The sequence below is a fragment of the Nicotiana tomentosiformis genome, chromosome 12 (genome assembly GCF_000390325.3).
Source record: "Nicotiana tomentosiformis chromosome 12, ASM39032v3, whole genome shotgun sequence".
NCBI lineage: Eukaryota > Viridiplantae > Streptophyta > Magnoliopsida > Solanales > Solanaceae > Nicotiana > Nicotiana tomentosiformis.
The window spans coordinates 17,281,684-17,298,305 of NC_090823.1; the positions used below are offsets into that span (position 1 = coordinate 17,281,684).

The 16,622-nt window shown below is 38.8% G+C and overlaps 2 protein-coding genes across 2 annotated transcripts; both read right to left on the reverse strand.

The window, feature by feature from the left end:
• Positions 1-211: 211 nt before the first annotated feature.
• LOC138902302 (uncharacterized) lies at positions 212-1,940 on the reverse strand. The gene is made up of 2 exons (XM_070190147.1): positions 1,905-1,940; positions 212-724 (listed from the first exon to the last, which is right to left on the reverse strand). Exons 1-2 carry the CDS (start codon positions 1,938-1,940, stop codon positions 212-214), a joined length of 549 nt encoding a protein of 182 aa, XP_070046248.1.
• An 8,158-nt stretch (positions 1,941-10,098) lies between these two features.
• On the reverse strand, positions 10,099-10,653 carry LOC117278249 (uncharacterized). The gene has a single exon (XM_033657695.2). The coding sequence runs from the start codon at positions 10,651-10,653 to the stop codon at positions 10,099-10,101; it is 555 nt and encodes a 184-aa protein (XP_033513586.2).
• Positions 10,654-16,622: the final 5,969 nt, after the last annotated feature.

Sequence of the window (16,622 nt, forward strand, 5' to 3'; positions counted from 1 at the left end):
GCAAATCAATCTTCGAAAACACGTTGTCACCTTGAAGCTGATCAAATAAGTCATCAATCCTCGGCAATGGATATTTGTTATTGATAGTGACTTTGTTCAACTTCCGATAGTCTATACACATCTTTGTTGAACCATTTTTCTTCTTCATGAACAACACGGGCACACCCCAAGGCAAGACACTAGGTCTATTGAATCCCTTATTAACAAAATCCTACAACTGCTCCTTCAGTTCCTTCAACTCAGGTGGCGCCATACGGTATGGTGGAATAGAAATGTGTTGAGTGCCGGGAAACAAATCAATGCAGAAGTCAGTATCTCTATCAGGTGGCATCCCCGACAGATCTACAGGAAACAACTCAGGAAACTCACGCACAACTAGTACTGAATCTATGGAAGGAACCTTCGTACTAGAATCGCGAATATATGCCAAATAAGCTAGACATCCCTTCTCAACCATACATCGAGCCTTGATATATGAAATAACCCTACTAGTAGATTGTCCAGGAGTCCTTCTCCACTCAAATTGAGGAAACCCTGGCATGGCTAAGTTCACCGTCTTGGCGTGGCAGTCCAATATAGCATGATAAGGTAACACCCAATCTATACCTATGATAACATCAAATTCCACCATATCAAGAAGTAGGAGATCTACACTAGTCTCAAGTCTCCCAATGGTAATCACACATGAGCGATACACACGGTCTCCAACTATAAAATCTCCCACCTGTATGGACACATACACAAGAGCAATCACAGAATCACGAGGCACCACCAGATTTGAAGCAAAATAGGATGACACATAGGAATAAGTAGAGCCCTAATAAAATAGAACAGAAGCATCTCTATGGCCAACTGAAATAATACCGGTGATAATGGCATCAGATGACTAGGCCTCAGGTCTAGCTGGGAATGTATAAAATCGGGGTTGGGCCCCTCCACCCTGACCTCCATATCTCGACGACCATTAGCTAGCTAGACTCCACCTCTAGTGGCTTGACCTCCAACTCTAACGGTCTGACCTCTACCTCTGGCAGCCTGACCCCTACCTCTAGCTGGCTGAGCGGGAGGTGGAACAACCGATTCTGGAACCATGGCATGAGAACTCTGATGTGGCATACTGCTCAAAATTCTTGGGAAGTACCTCCTGATATGACCAGTACCCCCACACTCAAAATAACTATCTTGCTGTTGTGGTTGCAAAAACTAAAACTGACCCGAATGGGCAGGATAACCACAGTGGTAGATTTGGATCAGAGGAGCACTATAAGTTGGCTACCTAGAATAAGATACATAAGGACCACGACTCCCCGAAGCACTCTGAGATTCAACTTGTGGCCTAGGAGGATAGCCTCTACCTAAAGTACCCCTTCCACCTGTTGCACCCTATTTTGCACTTGTCAAAACAAGATTTAACTTGTGGTTTCTCTGTTATTAATGAAAGAGAGTTGCCATCTAATATTTAAAGGTATAATAGGGTACCTATTTAATTACTAAAGGTATATTCTTTATTGGTTTGCTAACCGGTGAGATTATGGGTAAGGGTTCTTGTTCTTCTAAGGGGGTGGTGTTAGACACCCCTTAAAATTTACCTGAGGTAACTCCATAGGACTTAGACTAGATTTGGACTAATTATTTGTATTATGCTTTAAAAGAGTGTAGCTTACCATATATTAGGACATAATATCTACAAGGGAAAAGTATGGTTTAAAGAGGGTGGATATTAAAGAAAAGTTTTAGGAAAATAACATTAGTATACATAAACTTGAAAAAAGACTTTGAAAAATGAAGCGCCTGTCATGAAAGTGTTCAAATGAAGCTAGGTTAATGCACTTGTTTCTTAAATCATGAAAATTCATATTATTCTAATGCGATGAAAGTGTTATGAAAATGATCCTAAGATATACCGTGGTTTTGATGTGGAAAAACTGTTTGAAAGCCATTGTTTTAGGGGATAGCACCTTAATCCTTCGAAATACTTGATTCCCTTTTTGAAATATTAAATCGCGACAAATCTATTTTTCTGTTTGAAAAGGGGGCTGCCACCTTTGTTAAGCCTTTGGATTTTGAAAATCTTTAAGGAGAAGGTTAGAGAGGCATAATGAATTGATAACAAGCTCGTGATTAGTGATTTTAGAATTAATTGCTAACTAAGGCTTCTTTTTAATCCTAAGTTCTTTAAGGCTTGACTAAGTTATTTTATAAATTAAAAGATAAGAATAAACATTCAATCCAATATATGCTTGTCATGTACATAGTGAGATATAACAACAGGAAAAACAATAATGAGTATTGACATAGTGCAACTGAAGAATAACAAAAACAATAAGTAAAGAAGTGAAGGAAAAAAAAGTGACTCTCGGAGCTTTGGGCGTCAAAAGGCAGGCCCAGCAGTAGCAATGAAGAGTGACGACAGACCATTGGACGATAGTTGAGTTGGATTTGGGCCTCAGTTCTTAAAGAACTCAACAGACCCAAATCATTGTACATGCCCAAAACTAAAAGAGAAGGTCATTAGAATAATTAGTACAATATACATATCCATATACAAAATTTGCAAACAGAGACTAAATAGAAATCACTAACAATGTTTAAATACTAAAGGAATCATACTAAGTAAGGATCAAAAGAAAAGGTTGCTAATAGTACCTAAATGCTAAGGAAATCATGCTAATGTAGAGGTTCTGTATAGTAAATGACCCATATTGAATACCCTTCATTACCATTAAACATCAAACCCAAATGGAGTAATAAGTGTCAATGAATTAAAGGTTAAGGGGAGAAAGTGTCAATGAATTAAAGGCTAAGGAGAGAGTTCTACTCAAGGCTGATTCCCCCTTTGAATCTCCTAACACTTCAAAGTTCCCAAGGGTCTCAACCCCAGGGCAATGCTTTTCCTAAGGAGAGCAGCCCAGGCTAGAGTTGAACTCTACTCCCAAATAACTTTAACCACAAACGATTAAATCTTCCCTATAGATTTGAATTCAAATGAGGCCCTTTTATTGCAAATCGATCACTATGACATTTCCTACCATAGAAGGCTACTTTCCTTAGCAGAATAATACAGAAATAGACATATAGAAATAGTCCCTTTACATCAGCATTGAGTAAGTGAAGCACACATTTGAACAGATTTTGAAGACCAGACTTCTAAGCATATATAACAACATGCACACTTATGATGTTATTGCTAAAAATTAGACAACATGAATAATACATCTCATAGACACATGAGGCGCATAGTTTTGAATTATAACAACTTTAGTATACAGTTACTAATGCCATAGCATTGATCACATATTAGTTTGACACTAGACACTATCATGAGCATACACCTAAGTTAATGACATTTCTTGAATCCCCTGGGATCCTTAGTATAGATTCAGACAATGACACAAGCAAATTATTGCACTCAACTAGTTAATAATAGAAGGTTTCCCTTACACCAAATTCAATCCAGAATAGCAATGGAAAGAAAGAACTCAGTATAAGTTCAAAACAACATTCAAAATGTGAAGTCATGAAGGATAAACAAAAGTTCATGCCAAACTCCCATACATACAGAGATTTCAATTAAGATTACAACCTCACAATACATGATGAGTCTCAAATATTATAGAATCAGGTTATCAGTATCATTAGGGGTTAGGGATAGGGAAGCATCATACCTGAACAGACTTAAATCATCTATACGGACTGGGCTGAATAGTTAAATATGATGGAGTCATATTTAAATTACAGAAATGATCAACATTCCACCATAATAGGCACAACTATGTTTTGACTCATAGTAGATATGATGATCAAAACAAATACTGCTGATATTCAAAGTAAAACTCATCCCAGTATGACTTCTTACAACTAACAATTAGACATGGATGTAAAACCATTCATGATGTGGATTAAAAGGATACATAAGGACTAATGAACATTTATGAAATCATTTTGAACACCCAGGTTTCATAAGCCTTAACCTAGTGAGGCAGGGTTATTCTATGTATTTTTATATATACCCTGGCTAAAGTCATCTAATCAACAACCCAAGTTCAGAATAACAGAACTCAAAGAACATGGCATGATAAACATGAAAAATATAATAATGTCTCTAAATGTGGCATAACATAATGCATAGAATATGATAGAAAAACTCAGGTATAGAATAGCAGAACTTAGAAAGGTACATCATGTCAAACATGAAAACTACAATGGAACCTAAATGCAGAGTAATAAAACTGTGGAGAATATAACATGATGAATCATGAAGACTGATAACAGATCATTAAGTGGAACAGAACTCAAAATACAGAATGATGAGCATGAAGATTACAACAGAACATTAGAGTAAGGTATGGAGTCTTAGGCAGATGAAGGAAATCATCAAGGCAGGTTAAGCAACTTAAACACAAAGGTGTTCAATGGAGATATTGAGGTCATTAAAGTCATACAACTACTTAATTAACACTAGACAAGTACAAAAACTTATCATAGATCATCAACAAGTCATGCTGGACCAACAATAAGCAATTATATACTTAAAAACATTATAGACGAAGCATTTAACATGAATACAGTAACATGCTTATAATTTTCGAATTAAATAATTAAAAAAAAAAGGATGGAGGTATATTGACCTCCTCTTAGGCAGCAATTCAAACAGTATTTTAACTTAGCCGTATAAGAACCAAAGTTCCAACTCTTGAGCAGTAAAGGAACTCAGAAATAATAGAAACGGAAATTAATCAAAGGGAGAGAGAAGGAGAGCCTAGACTTTTGAAATCTCGCTCATTTTGATACTTGTATTAGGATTTTACTTCTTATTAGTCTATTCGATCTCATTGGTGAGAGCATTGAAAGCCATATTTATAGTGCCACTAATGGCTTAGGGTTTTCAGCAGAATTCAAATTCAGTAGTGGAAGATGACGACTATTAGATGATGCAAGAATATGTTAGTGAAATCAGAGTGAGCAAAGGTGAAAATCAATGAGAGATTTTACATGAGCGATTGAAAATTTAGAATGGACAGTTGGCAGGCAACAACCATCGGCTAAGGCTTCATTGTCCAGAGGTCACTATGTTTGACCTGTAGACATCGAATTCTCATGATGAGTTTTGAGAAATAACTCCATGTACACTTTGGTTTGACGGAGCATGAAGGAAATCCATCATTTTTAAGTATCATATTTAAGCTAGGGTTTGAGGTTTGGGGTATTTGAATTTGAGTGATGATAATGAAAGTAGACCGGCTAGATTCGCAGATTAGAGGGCAAAAGGAAGGATTTTCGAGTGATTTAAGACCTTGCACGAATTTGTGGAAGGTCTTCTTGACTGATATAGTGATGGGAGTGGAGTGGAGAGAAAAGAGAGGAAAGGGGAAAGGAAGGTGGCTGAGCTCATGGGGAAATGATTAGGGTTTGAGGGATTTTGGGTGGGTCTTTAGGTTTAAGATAGGGAGATGGGGTCTGAACCGTTGATCTAAAGATCAACGGTGCTGACATTTTGGGTTTAAATGATTTTTATGGAGAATTTTAGTAGCCATCGGATCCTTGTGATCTAATGGCTAAGATTAACTATACTGGGTGCTTTTAATTCAAAGAGATAGTGGAGTAAAAATCGTGGGCCGTTGATCTAATAAATGGACAACCCAGATCAATTGTGTTTGTTTTGTGTGTGTTGGAGACGGGTGACATGCTAAGCTCCGATTGGTTTAAAGATAATGACAAGGAACGCCAAAGTGGATTGGAGGGCTTGTTTGAACTGGGTCATTTCGGATTGGGCTTGGTCATTTGGGCCAAAATTGTTTTAAATGGTAGCCACTCTATATTTAATTGAAGATTTGCAATTGTATCTTTTTGTCTTTTAATATGTTTTGAAATTAATTTAAATACACTTAATTATTTTCAATAAATATATAATAAAATTATAATTATCAAATATGCTACTAATTATTATAATTATTTATAAAATACTTTATCTTCTAGTTATGACACTAACTTCGAATTATTAACATAGTGACCTATTTAACTAAAATTGAGAAATAATTTGTTAAATTAATTATAAAACCTATATGGTTCATTTTATTTTAATAATCTAAAAATGATAATTATATTTGTAATTACATAATACTTATACTAAGTTATTAATTTCAAAAGTACTAATACCTAGTTAATTTTGTAAAATAAGTATTTATTGATAGAAAATACTTTCAAAACATTCATAGTAAATTATTAAGTATAAATAAATAAATTTTAAAAAAGAGAGTCAAAATTGGCCGTCAACAGCTGCCCCTCTTTGACCAGAGATGATGAAAGAGTTAGAGGGTAAAGAAACTAAACCAAAACAAATTTTATCCCGACTTTAGGCATGCATTGCAGGAGCGGCGTATAGATTTAAGGAAGGCTATGGATTGCATGATTTAGGGAGAGTTAAGGAAGATTTCAGGACGATTTTGGAGGAATTGGGGCCAAACTCTGGCTTTGATTTGCTTACATACCTCGGGCTTAACAAGGATCAGGCCTCATGTAGTTCTGGAGTGAATATTTCTTAGGAAGCGATACTCGCAAGAGTTGCCCCAGTATCGTATTATGACGATACGGTGAGACGGAAGATTGGGCACTTATGATAGCTTAAATTTTGCGGCTTGATTTGAAGGATTTGAATATTTGGAGTTCCACTGGTCGTTTTGTGTCTGAACTTGGATCCTTGGCCCGCTAATGAGTTTATTCTCCCTCATAGCGTTGTAGTTTGGTTTGCTGCTTAGAAAGAGTTCCACGTTGCGATATTTCTTCCTGAAAAAATGAAATACACACATACCCATATATTGCAATGCATAATATATTATGATGTGATGTAAATGATGTAGGAATGGTGATGCTTGGCTGCCGGCGAACCATTATTTGAACTTGATTCGATTTGTTAGTCGGGATGTGTACCGTTCCGTAGCCGTCGGAGCATTGAAAAGTGTCTCCGCTTGTTGGGAGAGATTGACTTGTAGAGTGCGTATCTGCTTGTTGGGAGAGCTTTGCACTGAGAAAATATCTCTGCTTGTTGGGAGAGCTTGGTTTGTAGAGTGCGTCTCCGCTTGTTGGGAGAGCTTTGCACTAAAATGTAAAGTAATCTCCCCTTAAAAGCAATTGGCTTAAACCTTAATCATGCATGAAGCTGCATGAGCAAAATGTCAAAACATTTAAGATAATAGCAAAGGAAAGAAAAAGCATGCCTAAGAGATACTCTTGACAGAGAAGCTAAGTTACGGCCATCGATTGATAGAACGTCAGTGACAAGGTTTGTGATTGTCCATTCTGGCATCCGTTGCGACAGAGCGATGGTGCGGATTGTTCAGTTGGTAGAATGTACAATTTACTATATACAAGGCTTTGATTGGCAGAGCCGACTTTTGATTTATAAAGGGTGCTCCGATCGATTGAGCTGACTGTTTGCTATATACAGGACTTTAATTTGTGAAGCCAACGGTTCGTTTTGTACAAGGTGCTCTGATTGCTTGATGATAAGTGTGAATTTTGATCACTTATTAGTTCCTTTTTACTTTTGTTCAGTCCGAAAATAATGATTTATGTTCCCAAAACTAATGAAAATGTGTAAATTGCAGGAATGCTGGAAATGGGGGACCTTTTGAAGCAATCCACTCAAAAAGGAGTGTTTCGGCTCACAAGGTAAGAAGGGGTTCATCACACAAGAAGTGAGGCCCGCAAAAGTATTTCTATGAACGCAGAAGCAAGTACGGACCGTAGAATTCCCTCTGCGACTGCAGAACTGATGAAGAAACCCTAAAGTACTTGAAGCAAAAGTGTAGCCGCAGAACATGGTCTGCACTAACAAGAATTCAAAATTTTCAAAGTGTGTGCAAAATGACCAAAACTTGAAGCCTTGCCTGAAATGCGGAACGCACATAAAATGTGCAGCCACATAAGCTAACTCGCAACCGCAAACCAAATTGTGTGGCTGCATAATCTAGGCCCCTTCAAACTCAAGCAATGTGCGGACCGCACATGGAATTGTGCGGCCGCAGAACCTCACGAGGGGCATTTTTGTCAGCAAAATTTGGACCACTATAAATAGACGGAAAACACATTTTAGGTCATGTTTTGAAGTTCTAAGCAGCTGTAGCAGTTGCAATTTTCTATTTTAGTAAATTTGTGATCATTTTGGATAAAAACATCATGGCTTATCATTTTAATCTTCTATTATGGTCTTAATTAGTATTTCTTCTTTGTTTCTTCGTTTTCTACTATGAGTAGCTAGACTTTTACTAGGGTTATGACCCAACCCTAATGTGTAAACTTTATGGGTATTTAATTTAATGCTTGTTTATGTTAGAGTGTTTGTTATCTAGTCCTGTTTATGCTTTAATTATAGAATTAATGGTTGCAAACATTGATTCATGTCTTTTTTACTTGGTTTTTACTTGAGCAAGAGGGACCTAGTCTAGGAAAACTTGGCTAACAAGAAATTAGGTTAGTTAAGGATTTGACTAACCTAGTTAAAGGGCTTGAACTAGAGATAGGAAAAGTCCGACTTGAGCTCATATAAACTATTTAGCTTGATACCCATTTGGGCTTGGGGAAGACAAATTAGGCAAAATCACTCTATGACTGACATGTACTGATTGGGTAACTTAGAGTTAAAGAGCTATAATACACCCTGATCAATAAAACAAGTGTTAATATGCTTAACCCATTAGGCGAACACCTAGGTGAAGGTTACATCCCTAGGCCTTTTAACCATTTGGTAAAAACAACAAAAACAATTATTCGCTTTCTAGTTTATTCTCATTAGTTTACAATTGTTAGTGATAATTTAAAATTAGAAATCAAAATACCTTATTTGGAAGTGCAATTGAGTTATTTCATTAACTCTCATCAAGTGTACACCCTAACACCCGTATTAAACTCCTTGTGAAAATCGACCTCGACTATTATTGGGTACTATTCTTCCAATGACCATTTCCACTCACTATTGAGTGCGGATTGAAGGAGGATCAGTTGAGCAGGCGGTTTCCTATATATAGGGTTTCAATTGGTGAAGCCAGCGGTTCATTTTGTACAAGCTGCTCCTATTAGTTGAGCAGGTGGTTTGCTATGTATAATGTGCCTTTTTCACAACAGTGGTCTGACTTCGAGGTACTTGCAAGGGATTCAAGGATTAGCTTCAGCAATACCAGAAAAGTTTAGTAAAGGATAAAGGATGATAATCATGGAAAAATGTTCGTCATTTGCCCCAGTGTGGTCCCAACATTTCCTTGCTCCTGTTGATCCTGCACTCAAAGAAAAGTTCTTAGTGGGAGCACAGAAGTTGGTTTGTGTCGACCACAATGTTGGTTTGCCCCAGCCTCTGATATGGTTACGCCGCGAAGTTCGGTAGGTAGAACAAGTTATTGTATTTTTATGAAAAAAAATTTGAAAAGCATTGTTTTAAGACAAGTGTCGTCGTTTCGGATTATGACATGCTACAAAACGTTCTCCACACGTGAGCGTTTCTTCTTGAAAACTCTATCCCATTGAGTTCGATCTTTCGGGATTCTTGACAACGTGACTGCTTGCCGTTGCGACTTCGTCCTAATTCAAATAATGGATTATAAAGGTTTTTCCTAAGGTTATGACCAAACCCTTTCAGGTTGCCTACGTATCCAAAACAAAAATCTGGTTTGAACGTAGTTCGTGGATGATGACAAAAGATGATGAAGATGAACGAGCCAGACTCAGGAAGCCTACACATCCAAATGGAATCAGGTCAAGATGTAGTTCGATTACAATAGATACAAGAATGATGAGATTAAGAATGAAATGTCCGAGTCTGACTCAGACTACCTACGTATCGAAATGGAATCAGGCTAGAATGTAGTTTAATAACAAAAGACAACTGAATCCGATGAGGATTTCCTACGTATCGTATTTTGAGGAAATCAAGTCGGTGTAGTTCAAGAGTAATATACAAAAGTGATATCTGGTTTTTTCTATTACAAAAAAAGGGAGGGAGAGAAACCGAACCCTACGTGGGTTGCCTACATATCCCTCCGTGGGAATTCAGGTTGAACGTAGTTCTATTACATCAAAATCTAATTATATTTGTCTTCTAACATAATATCACTTGATTGCGTCGGAGTTGATAGGCTTTGTGATGATTCTTCCATCCATTTCTGCTAAGATTAGATCTTCACCCAACAATACTCGGTGAACCACGTAAGGACCTTGCCAGTTAGGTGCGAACTTTCCTTTGGCTTCCTCTTGGTGAGGAAAGATTTTCTTCAAGACCAACTGCCCCGGTGTGAACTTGCGTGGCTTTACCCTCTTATTAAATACACTGTCTATCATGTTTTGATATAGTTTACCATGGCATACTGCATCCATTCTATTCTCGTCGATGAGCATGAGTTGCTCTTGTCTGACCCGTATCCACTCTGCATCGTCCAATTTGGCCTTTTGAATTACCCTTAGAGATGGTATCTCGACCTCTGCGAGTATCACAAATTCAGCGTCGTATACTAATATGTTTGACATTTCCCTAGTGGATGTTCTCATGTTGGTCCGATAACTCAGTAAGGTGAAAGATAGTTTCTCCTGCCATTGCCTGTGATTGTCCAATATCTTTTGTAGAATCCTCTTGATATTCTTATTGGGTGCCTCAGCTGACCCATTCATTTGTGGTATGTAGGCTGTGGAATTGTGGTGGATAATTCTGAACTTCTAGCAGATTTCTCTTATAAGTTCTCTATTCAGTTTAGTGGCATTGTCAGGGATGACTGACTCAGGTATCCCAAATTTGCAGACGATGTTGTTTCGGACGAAATTCGCTACTACTTTCTTTGTGACGGCCTTGTAGGGATGATTCGACCCATTTAGTGAAGTAGTCAATAGCTACCAAGATAAAGCGATGCCCATTAGATACGGTGGGCTCTATGGGTCCAATCACGTCCATTCCCCAAGCGGCAAACGAACCCATCACATTCAACTCATTTGGTGGAACCCGGATGAAATCCCCATGAATATGGCACCGATGACACTTCTTTACGTAGTGGATACTATCGCTTTCCATAGTCATATTAAAGTATGTGACTCTCTAGATCTTCTTGGCTAATGTGAACCCGTTCATATGGGGTCCACACATTCCTGCATGTATTTCTTCCAATAACCTGGTTGCCTCGGCAACCTCTACACTCTCAACAAACCCAAATTTGGGGTCCTCCTGTACAGGACTTCCCCGTTGAGGAAATAATGTTTTTCCAACATCCTGAGGGCTCCCTTTTGACTATTAGTAGTGTTTTTGGGTACTCTCTGGTTGCAAGGAATCTCCTGATATCGTGATGCCATGGTTTACAATCTGGCTCTTTGTTTACATGGAAGCAATATGCGTGTTGATCCCTGATCTCCACCTCGACAGGGTCAATGTAGTTCTTGTATGGATTCTGAATCATGGATGATAGAGTTGTAAGGGCGTCGGTGAAGTCGTTCTGAATCTTTGGAACGTGCTTGAACTCAATCTTTGTGAACTTCTTGCATATCTCTTTCATGTAGTGCAGGTATAGAAGGAGATTGACATTGTTTGGTTGACCATTCCCCTTGGACTTGGTGTAGCAATATATCGGAATCCCCTATGACCAAAAGTTCTATGATGTTCATATCGACTGCCATTCTGATCCTAAGGATGCACACTTCGTATTCAGCCATATTATTGGTACACGAGAATCTTATCTTTGTCGATGCTGGATAGTGCTATCCGGATTTCGAAATTAGGACTGCCCCAAATCTGACTCCTTTAAAGTTTGTTGCTCCATCGAAAAACATTCTCCATCCAGGGTATGATTCTGCAATATCTTCTCCAGCAAATAATACTTCTTCATCGGGAAAATACATAGTGAATGGCTCGTAATCCCCGTCCACTGGATTCTCTACGAGGTGGTCAGCTAAAGCTTACACCTTGATAGCCTTCTGAGTTATGTACATAATATCAAATTCGTTGAGAAGAATTTACCATTTAAATAACTTTCTGGTAGTCATCGGCTTTTGGAATATATACTTGAGCGGGTCGAGCAGAAATACCAAATGCGTAGTATATGCTACATGTAATGCCTCAGTTTCTGGGCGATCCAAGTCAGAGCATAACAAGTGCGTTCTATCAAAGTATATTTGGCATCGGACGACATGAACTTCTTACTTAAGTAGTAGATGGCCTGCTTCTTCCTCCCAATTTCGTCATGTTGCCCCAACACACAACCGAAGGCATTTTCCAAGACTGACAGATATAGTAACAATGGCTTCCTAGGCTCGGGGAGAACCAGCACTAGTGGATTTGACAGATACTCCTTGATTCTGTCGAAGGCTTTCTGGCACTCTTCTGTCCATTTTGTGGGTTGCATCATTTTTAACAACTTGAAAATGGGTTCACAGATTACCGTGGACTGGGCTATGAAATGAGTAAAGTAATTCAATCTACCTAGCAAACTCATCACATCTTTCTAACTTTTGGGTGGTTGAAATTGCTGATTGTCCTTGATTTTTGATGGGTCCAGTTTTATCCATTTCCTGCTTACAATGAAGCCCAATAACTTTCCAGCAGGGACTCCGAACGCTCACTTTGACGGATTCAATTTCAAATTGTACCTCCACAGGCACTCGAAATATTTTCTCAAATCATCCAAGTGCTCTGAACTCTTTCGAGACTTGATTATGATGTCATCCACATACACTTTGATATTCTTATGAATAATGTCGTGAAAAAAGGTCGTCATGGCCCTCATGTAGGTGGCACCGGAATTCGTGAGACCAAACGGTATGACTCTATAGGAGTAAACTCTCCAAGGTATGGTGAAGGTTGTCTTTTCTGCATCTTCCTCATGCATCAAGATTTGGTGGTATCCAGCGAAACAATCCACAAATGATTGCAGTTCACGCTTCGCGCAGTTGTCGATGAGGATGTGGATATTTGGTAAAGGGAAGTCGTTCTTTGGACTAGCTTTGTTGAGATCTCGGTAATCCACGCATATCCTGATCTTTTTATATTTCTTGGGTACTAGGACGATATTTGCCAACCAGCTAGGATAATTGGTGATCCTTACCACATTCACCTTTATCTGGTTGGTTACCTTCTCCTTTATCCTCAGACTTAAATTAGATTTGAATTTTCTAGGTTTTCGTTTGACCGGTGGTCTGGCAGGATCGATGGGTAGTCGATGCGAGACAATATTAGTACTTAATCCAGGTATATCATCATATAACCATGTGAACAAATAGATGTATTGTTAGAGGAGCTCAACCAGATTTTCTTTCTGCTTGGCTTCTAGATGAATGTTGATTCTAGTTTCTTTCACGTCTTCTTCATTTTCGAGGTTGACCACTTTTGTTTCTTCGACGTTAGGTTTTTGATGACTCTCAATCTGTTCGATCTCTTGTGGTAGATTGTTTGGCATCATACTCCTCGTAATCTGGGTCATTTTGCTTGAGGGTTTCGTTACATGTCACAATCACGGAACGTGAGTTTTTAAAATTTTGATTACTGAAAATAAAAACTAAGTATAAATGAAGTAGTAAATAAAGTTCAATATTTTAAGAAAATAATTCTTTTTATTTCATCCAAGAGGAACGTCTAAGCATTCAAAAGAGGCAAATGACAGAAAGGTACGGACACGGTGCAGGCCTCAATTGACCATGTGCTTTTAAAAAAAACTTTTATAGTTCCATACTACCAAGACTCCCAGTGAACCAAAGACGGACTGGAGGTCCAATTCCGCAGGTTTTACCCTGGTTAGCATCCCTGATGGTCTGTGTCTTGATGTTAGTCCCTTCATAATATTCTTCAATCATATTCACGAATAACGTTCCCATCACATCAACGATATCATCTTCTGGTACTGAACTTTGGCCCGGACTTGAAACATGCTCTGGTACAAAAACCTTTTTCCCAGAGCTACATCTATGAGCTTTCCCTACTGGAGGTTGATATCCTATGTCGGCCCTTCCTTTCTGCCCATTAGGTTTAATTGGCTCTGTGATCCCGACTGACCTGGCTCCCAACCCTATTCCTGGTTTGTATCTGTATTTCACCATCTCCTTCATAGCCATCTTGGATCTATATGACGGGTGAATTCCCAAGTTTTGTTCAGTCTCTCCTATTTTAGTGGTCTACATGGAAGGTGGCTCCATCTAGTTCTTCAATAAACGGGATAGCATGCTCCAAATAAGCTGATTGGCCCCATTCACCATGGATCATGATCTCTTGACATCCCCACTCAAATTTAATGCATTGGTACAAAGTGGATGGGACGGACCCTACCATGCATATCTTGGGCCTTCCTAGCAACAAGTTGTATGAAGAAGAAATATCCATTACTTGAAACAATATGGGAAATTTGACCGACCCGATCTGCAAAGCCAGATAAATTTCTCCGATAACATCTTTCTGTGAAACATCAATAGCCCTTACCCTCACGTGACTTTCCTTGACTTTCCTTAAATGAATTCTCAACTCCCGCAGGGTAGAGAGCGGACAAATGTTGAATCATGACCCTTTATCGCCAGTACACGGGACACCACTTTGTCCCCACATATGACAGTGATATGAAGGGGTTTGTTGTGACTTATGCCTTCAACATGAAGTTCGTCTCTTCTAAAAGTGATCATATTTACTTCGACCATTTTCCCAATTGTCACGGCCAGTGCCTCACTAGTGGTGTTGCTTGCTACACTTACCCCGCTTAGTACTTTCAACAGGACATCCTTATGACTATCGAAACCTATCAGCAAGTCCATGATTTATATTTGCGCTCGAGTTTTCTTTTGATGCTCCTCTACAGAGTACTCTTTGGTCGACATTCTCTTCTATAATTTGGCGGCTTCTAGGTCTGTTATGTTCCTTCTTTGAATCTTCTCTCTTCCCAAGTTCCCTCGATTTGCATCTTCAGGAGCGTAGCATCTCCCAAACCTAGTCATACCATGGGCTGCAGTAGAGTCTGTCATCTTGGCCTTCCCCTTCTGCTAGTCTGTTCATGGGGTGGTTTGGTACTCTCGACTCTCTTCATCCCTTATAGCAACGACAGGTTGTCGCTGATAAGTCTGAACTGTCACCGTAGGTCTCACTTTTGTTGTAATCATTGGAGTCCTTTGAGATGGGATCCTTGCGGCCTTTGCATTTTCCTATTTTTGACAATTGTTCCTTTCAAATCATATTCTTCGTCCGATGTGATCATGTTGACCCCCTGGTTTAAGTGATTTGGCAGCGGATTGCGATTCAAATTGGGCGATGTCGGGATGCACTGAATGGATCTGCTCTTAATCAGTGTTTCAATCTTATTTTTCAGCTTAAAACAATCTTCAGTATCATTGCCAAGCACGTTGGAATGGTACACATACCTTTTGGTTGCATCAAAATACTTGGAGGGATACTCAGGAACCCTTCCTTCTACTAGATGTATCAATCATGCTCTTCTCAATATCTCGAACAACTGGGTCATAGGCTCAGCAATCGGGGAAATAATATCTGGGATCCCTCTCTTCAAAATAGGGACGAGGGTGTGGTGCATAAGTAGGTCAGTTTTGGTGGGTAGTGGTTTGGGCGGGAGCATATGGTCATTGTGGGTTCGGGTTGTTATGGGCTAGATGAGGTTTGTATTTGGGTTGGGGGTGGTAATATGGCTGGGTGATATTTCTTATCCATTTTTGATTAATTTCCATGATTATGTCTTTGAATCCATCATTTAATGGATAAATTAAGTTTAAAAATTTAGAAAACCCTCTTATTTTAAATTGAAGATTTGAGGGTCGAGTTGAGGTCGAATTTAGGTAAAATTAGTATGGTTACACTCGTGGTTGAATGGGCTTTCGGATTTTGTAATTTTTGTTGAGTTTCGAGACATGGGCCCCACGGGCAATTTTTGAGCTAAATTTCGAATTTTGATGGAAAATTAATATTTCTTATGGAATTAATTCCAATAAATTTTATTGACTAAATCGAATTATTTGTGGCTAGATTCGAGGTATTTGGAGGCCAATTCACGAGGCAAAGGCTTAGCGGAATAAGAATTTCATGGTTTGAGGTAAGTAACAGTTTTAAATTTGGTCCTGAGGGTATGAAACACCGGAATTTGGTATCATGTGATTACCTTGCAGGTGACGCACGTGCTAGGTAACAGGCGTGCGGGCATGCACCGAGGGGATTGTGACTTGATCCGTCCCGTGAGACTGTAAAGTTGAATAACTTGTCATTAGCTATGTGCTCTCTATGTGTTGTGGAAATTTGACTAGAAACCATGTTTAGGCAATATGTTGGTACTGTTGGGATCCACAGAGGTCATGTACATGTTGAACTATTTGCTTAATTGTTGTTTGTACTGAGTCACAGTTTACATGATTATTTTATCTCAGTCTCTATTGTTCATTATTGATGCATCATATCATTGTTGTTTGGACTGATTTTCATGATTTCTGAGAGCCCGAGAGACTGGAGAGATTTATGACTGAGCAAGGTCGAGGGCCTGATTGTGAGATATTTATATTATACTATAACATATGAGTTGGATGTGCAGCACGTGAGTTGGCCGTGCGAATCCTTATATTATACTATAGCACGTGAGTTGGTCGTGTAGCACGTGAGTTGTTCGTGCGGATCCTTATATTAT

Bases quoted from the DNA above. Each gene is read 5' to 3' on its own strand.
- LOC138902302 (XM_070190147.1), bottom strand. From the start codon at position 1,940: ATGGCTTTCAAACAGTTTTTCCACATCAAAACCACG. The intron at 725-1,904 runs GTATATCTTAGG...GTGTCCATACAG, and splicing joins TTTTCCACATCAAAACCACG to GTGGGAGATTTTATAGTTGG.
- LOC117278249 (XM_033657695.2), bottom strand. From the start codon at position 10,653: ATGAATGGGTCAGCTGAGGCACCCAATAAGAATATCAAGAGGATTCTA.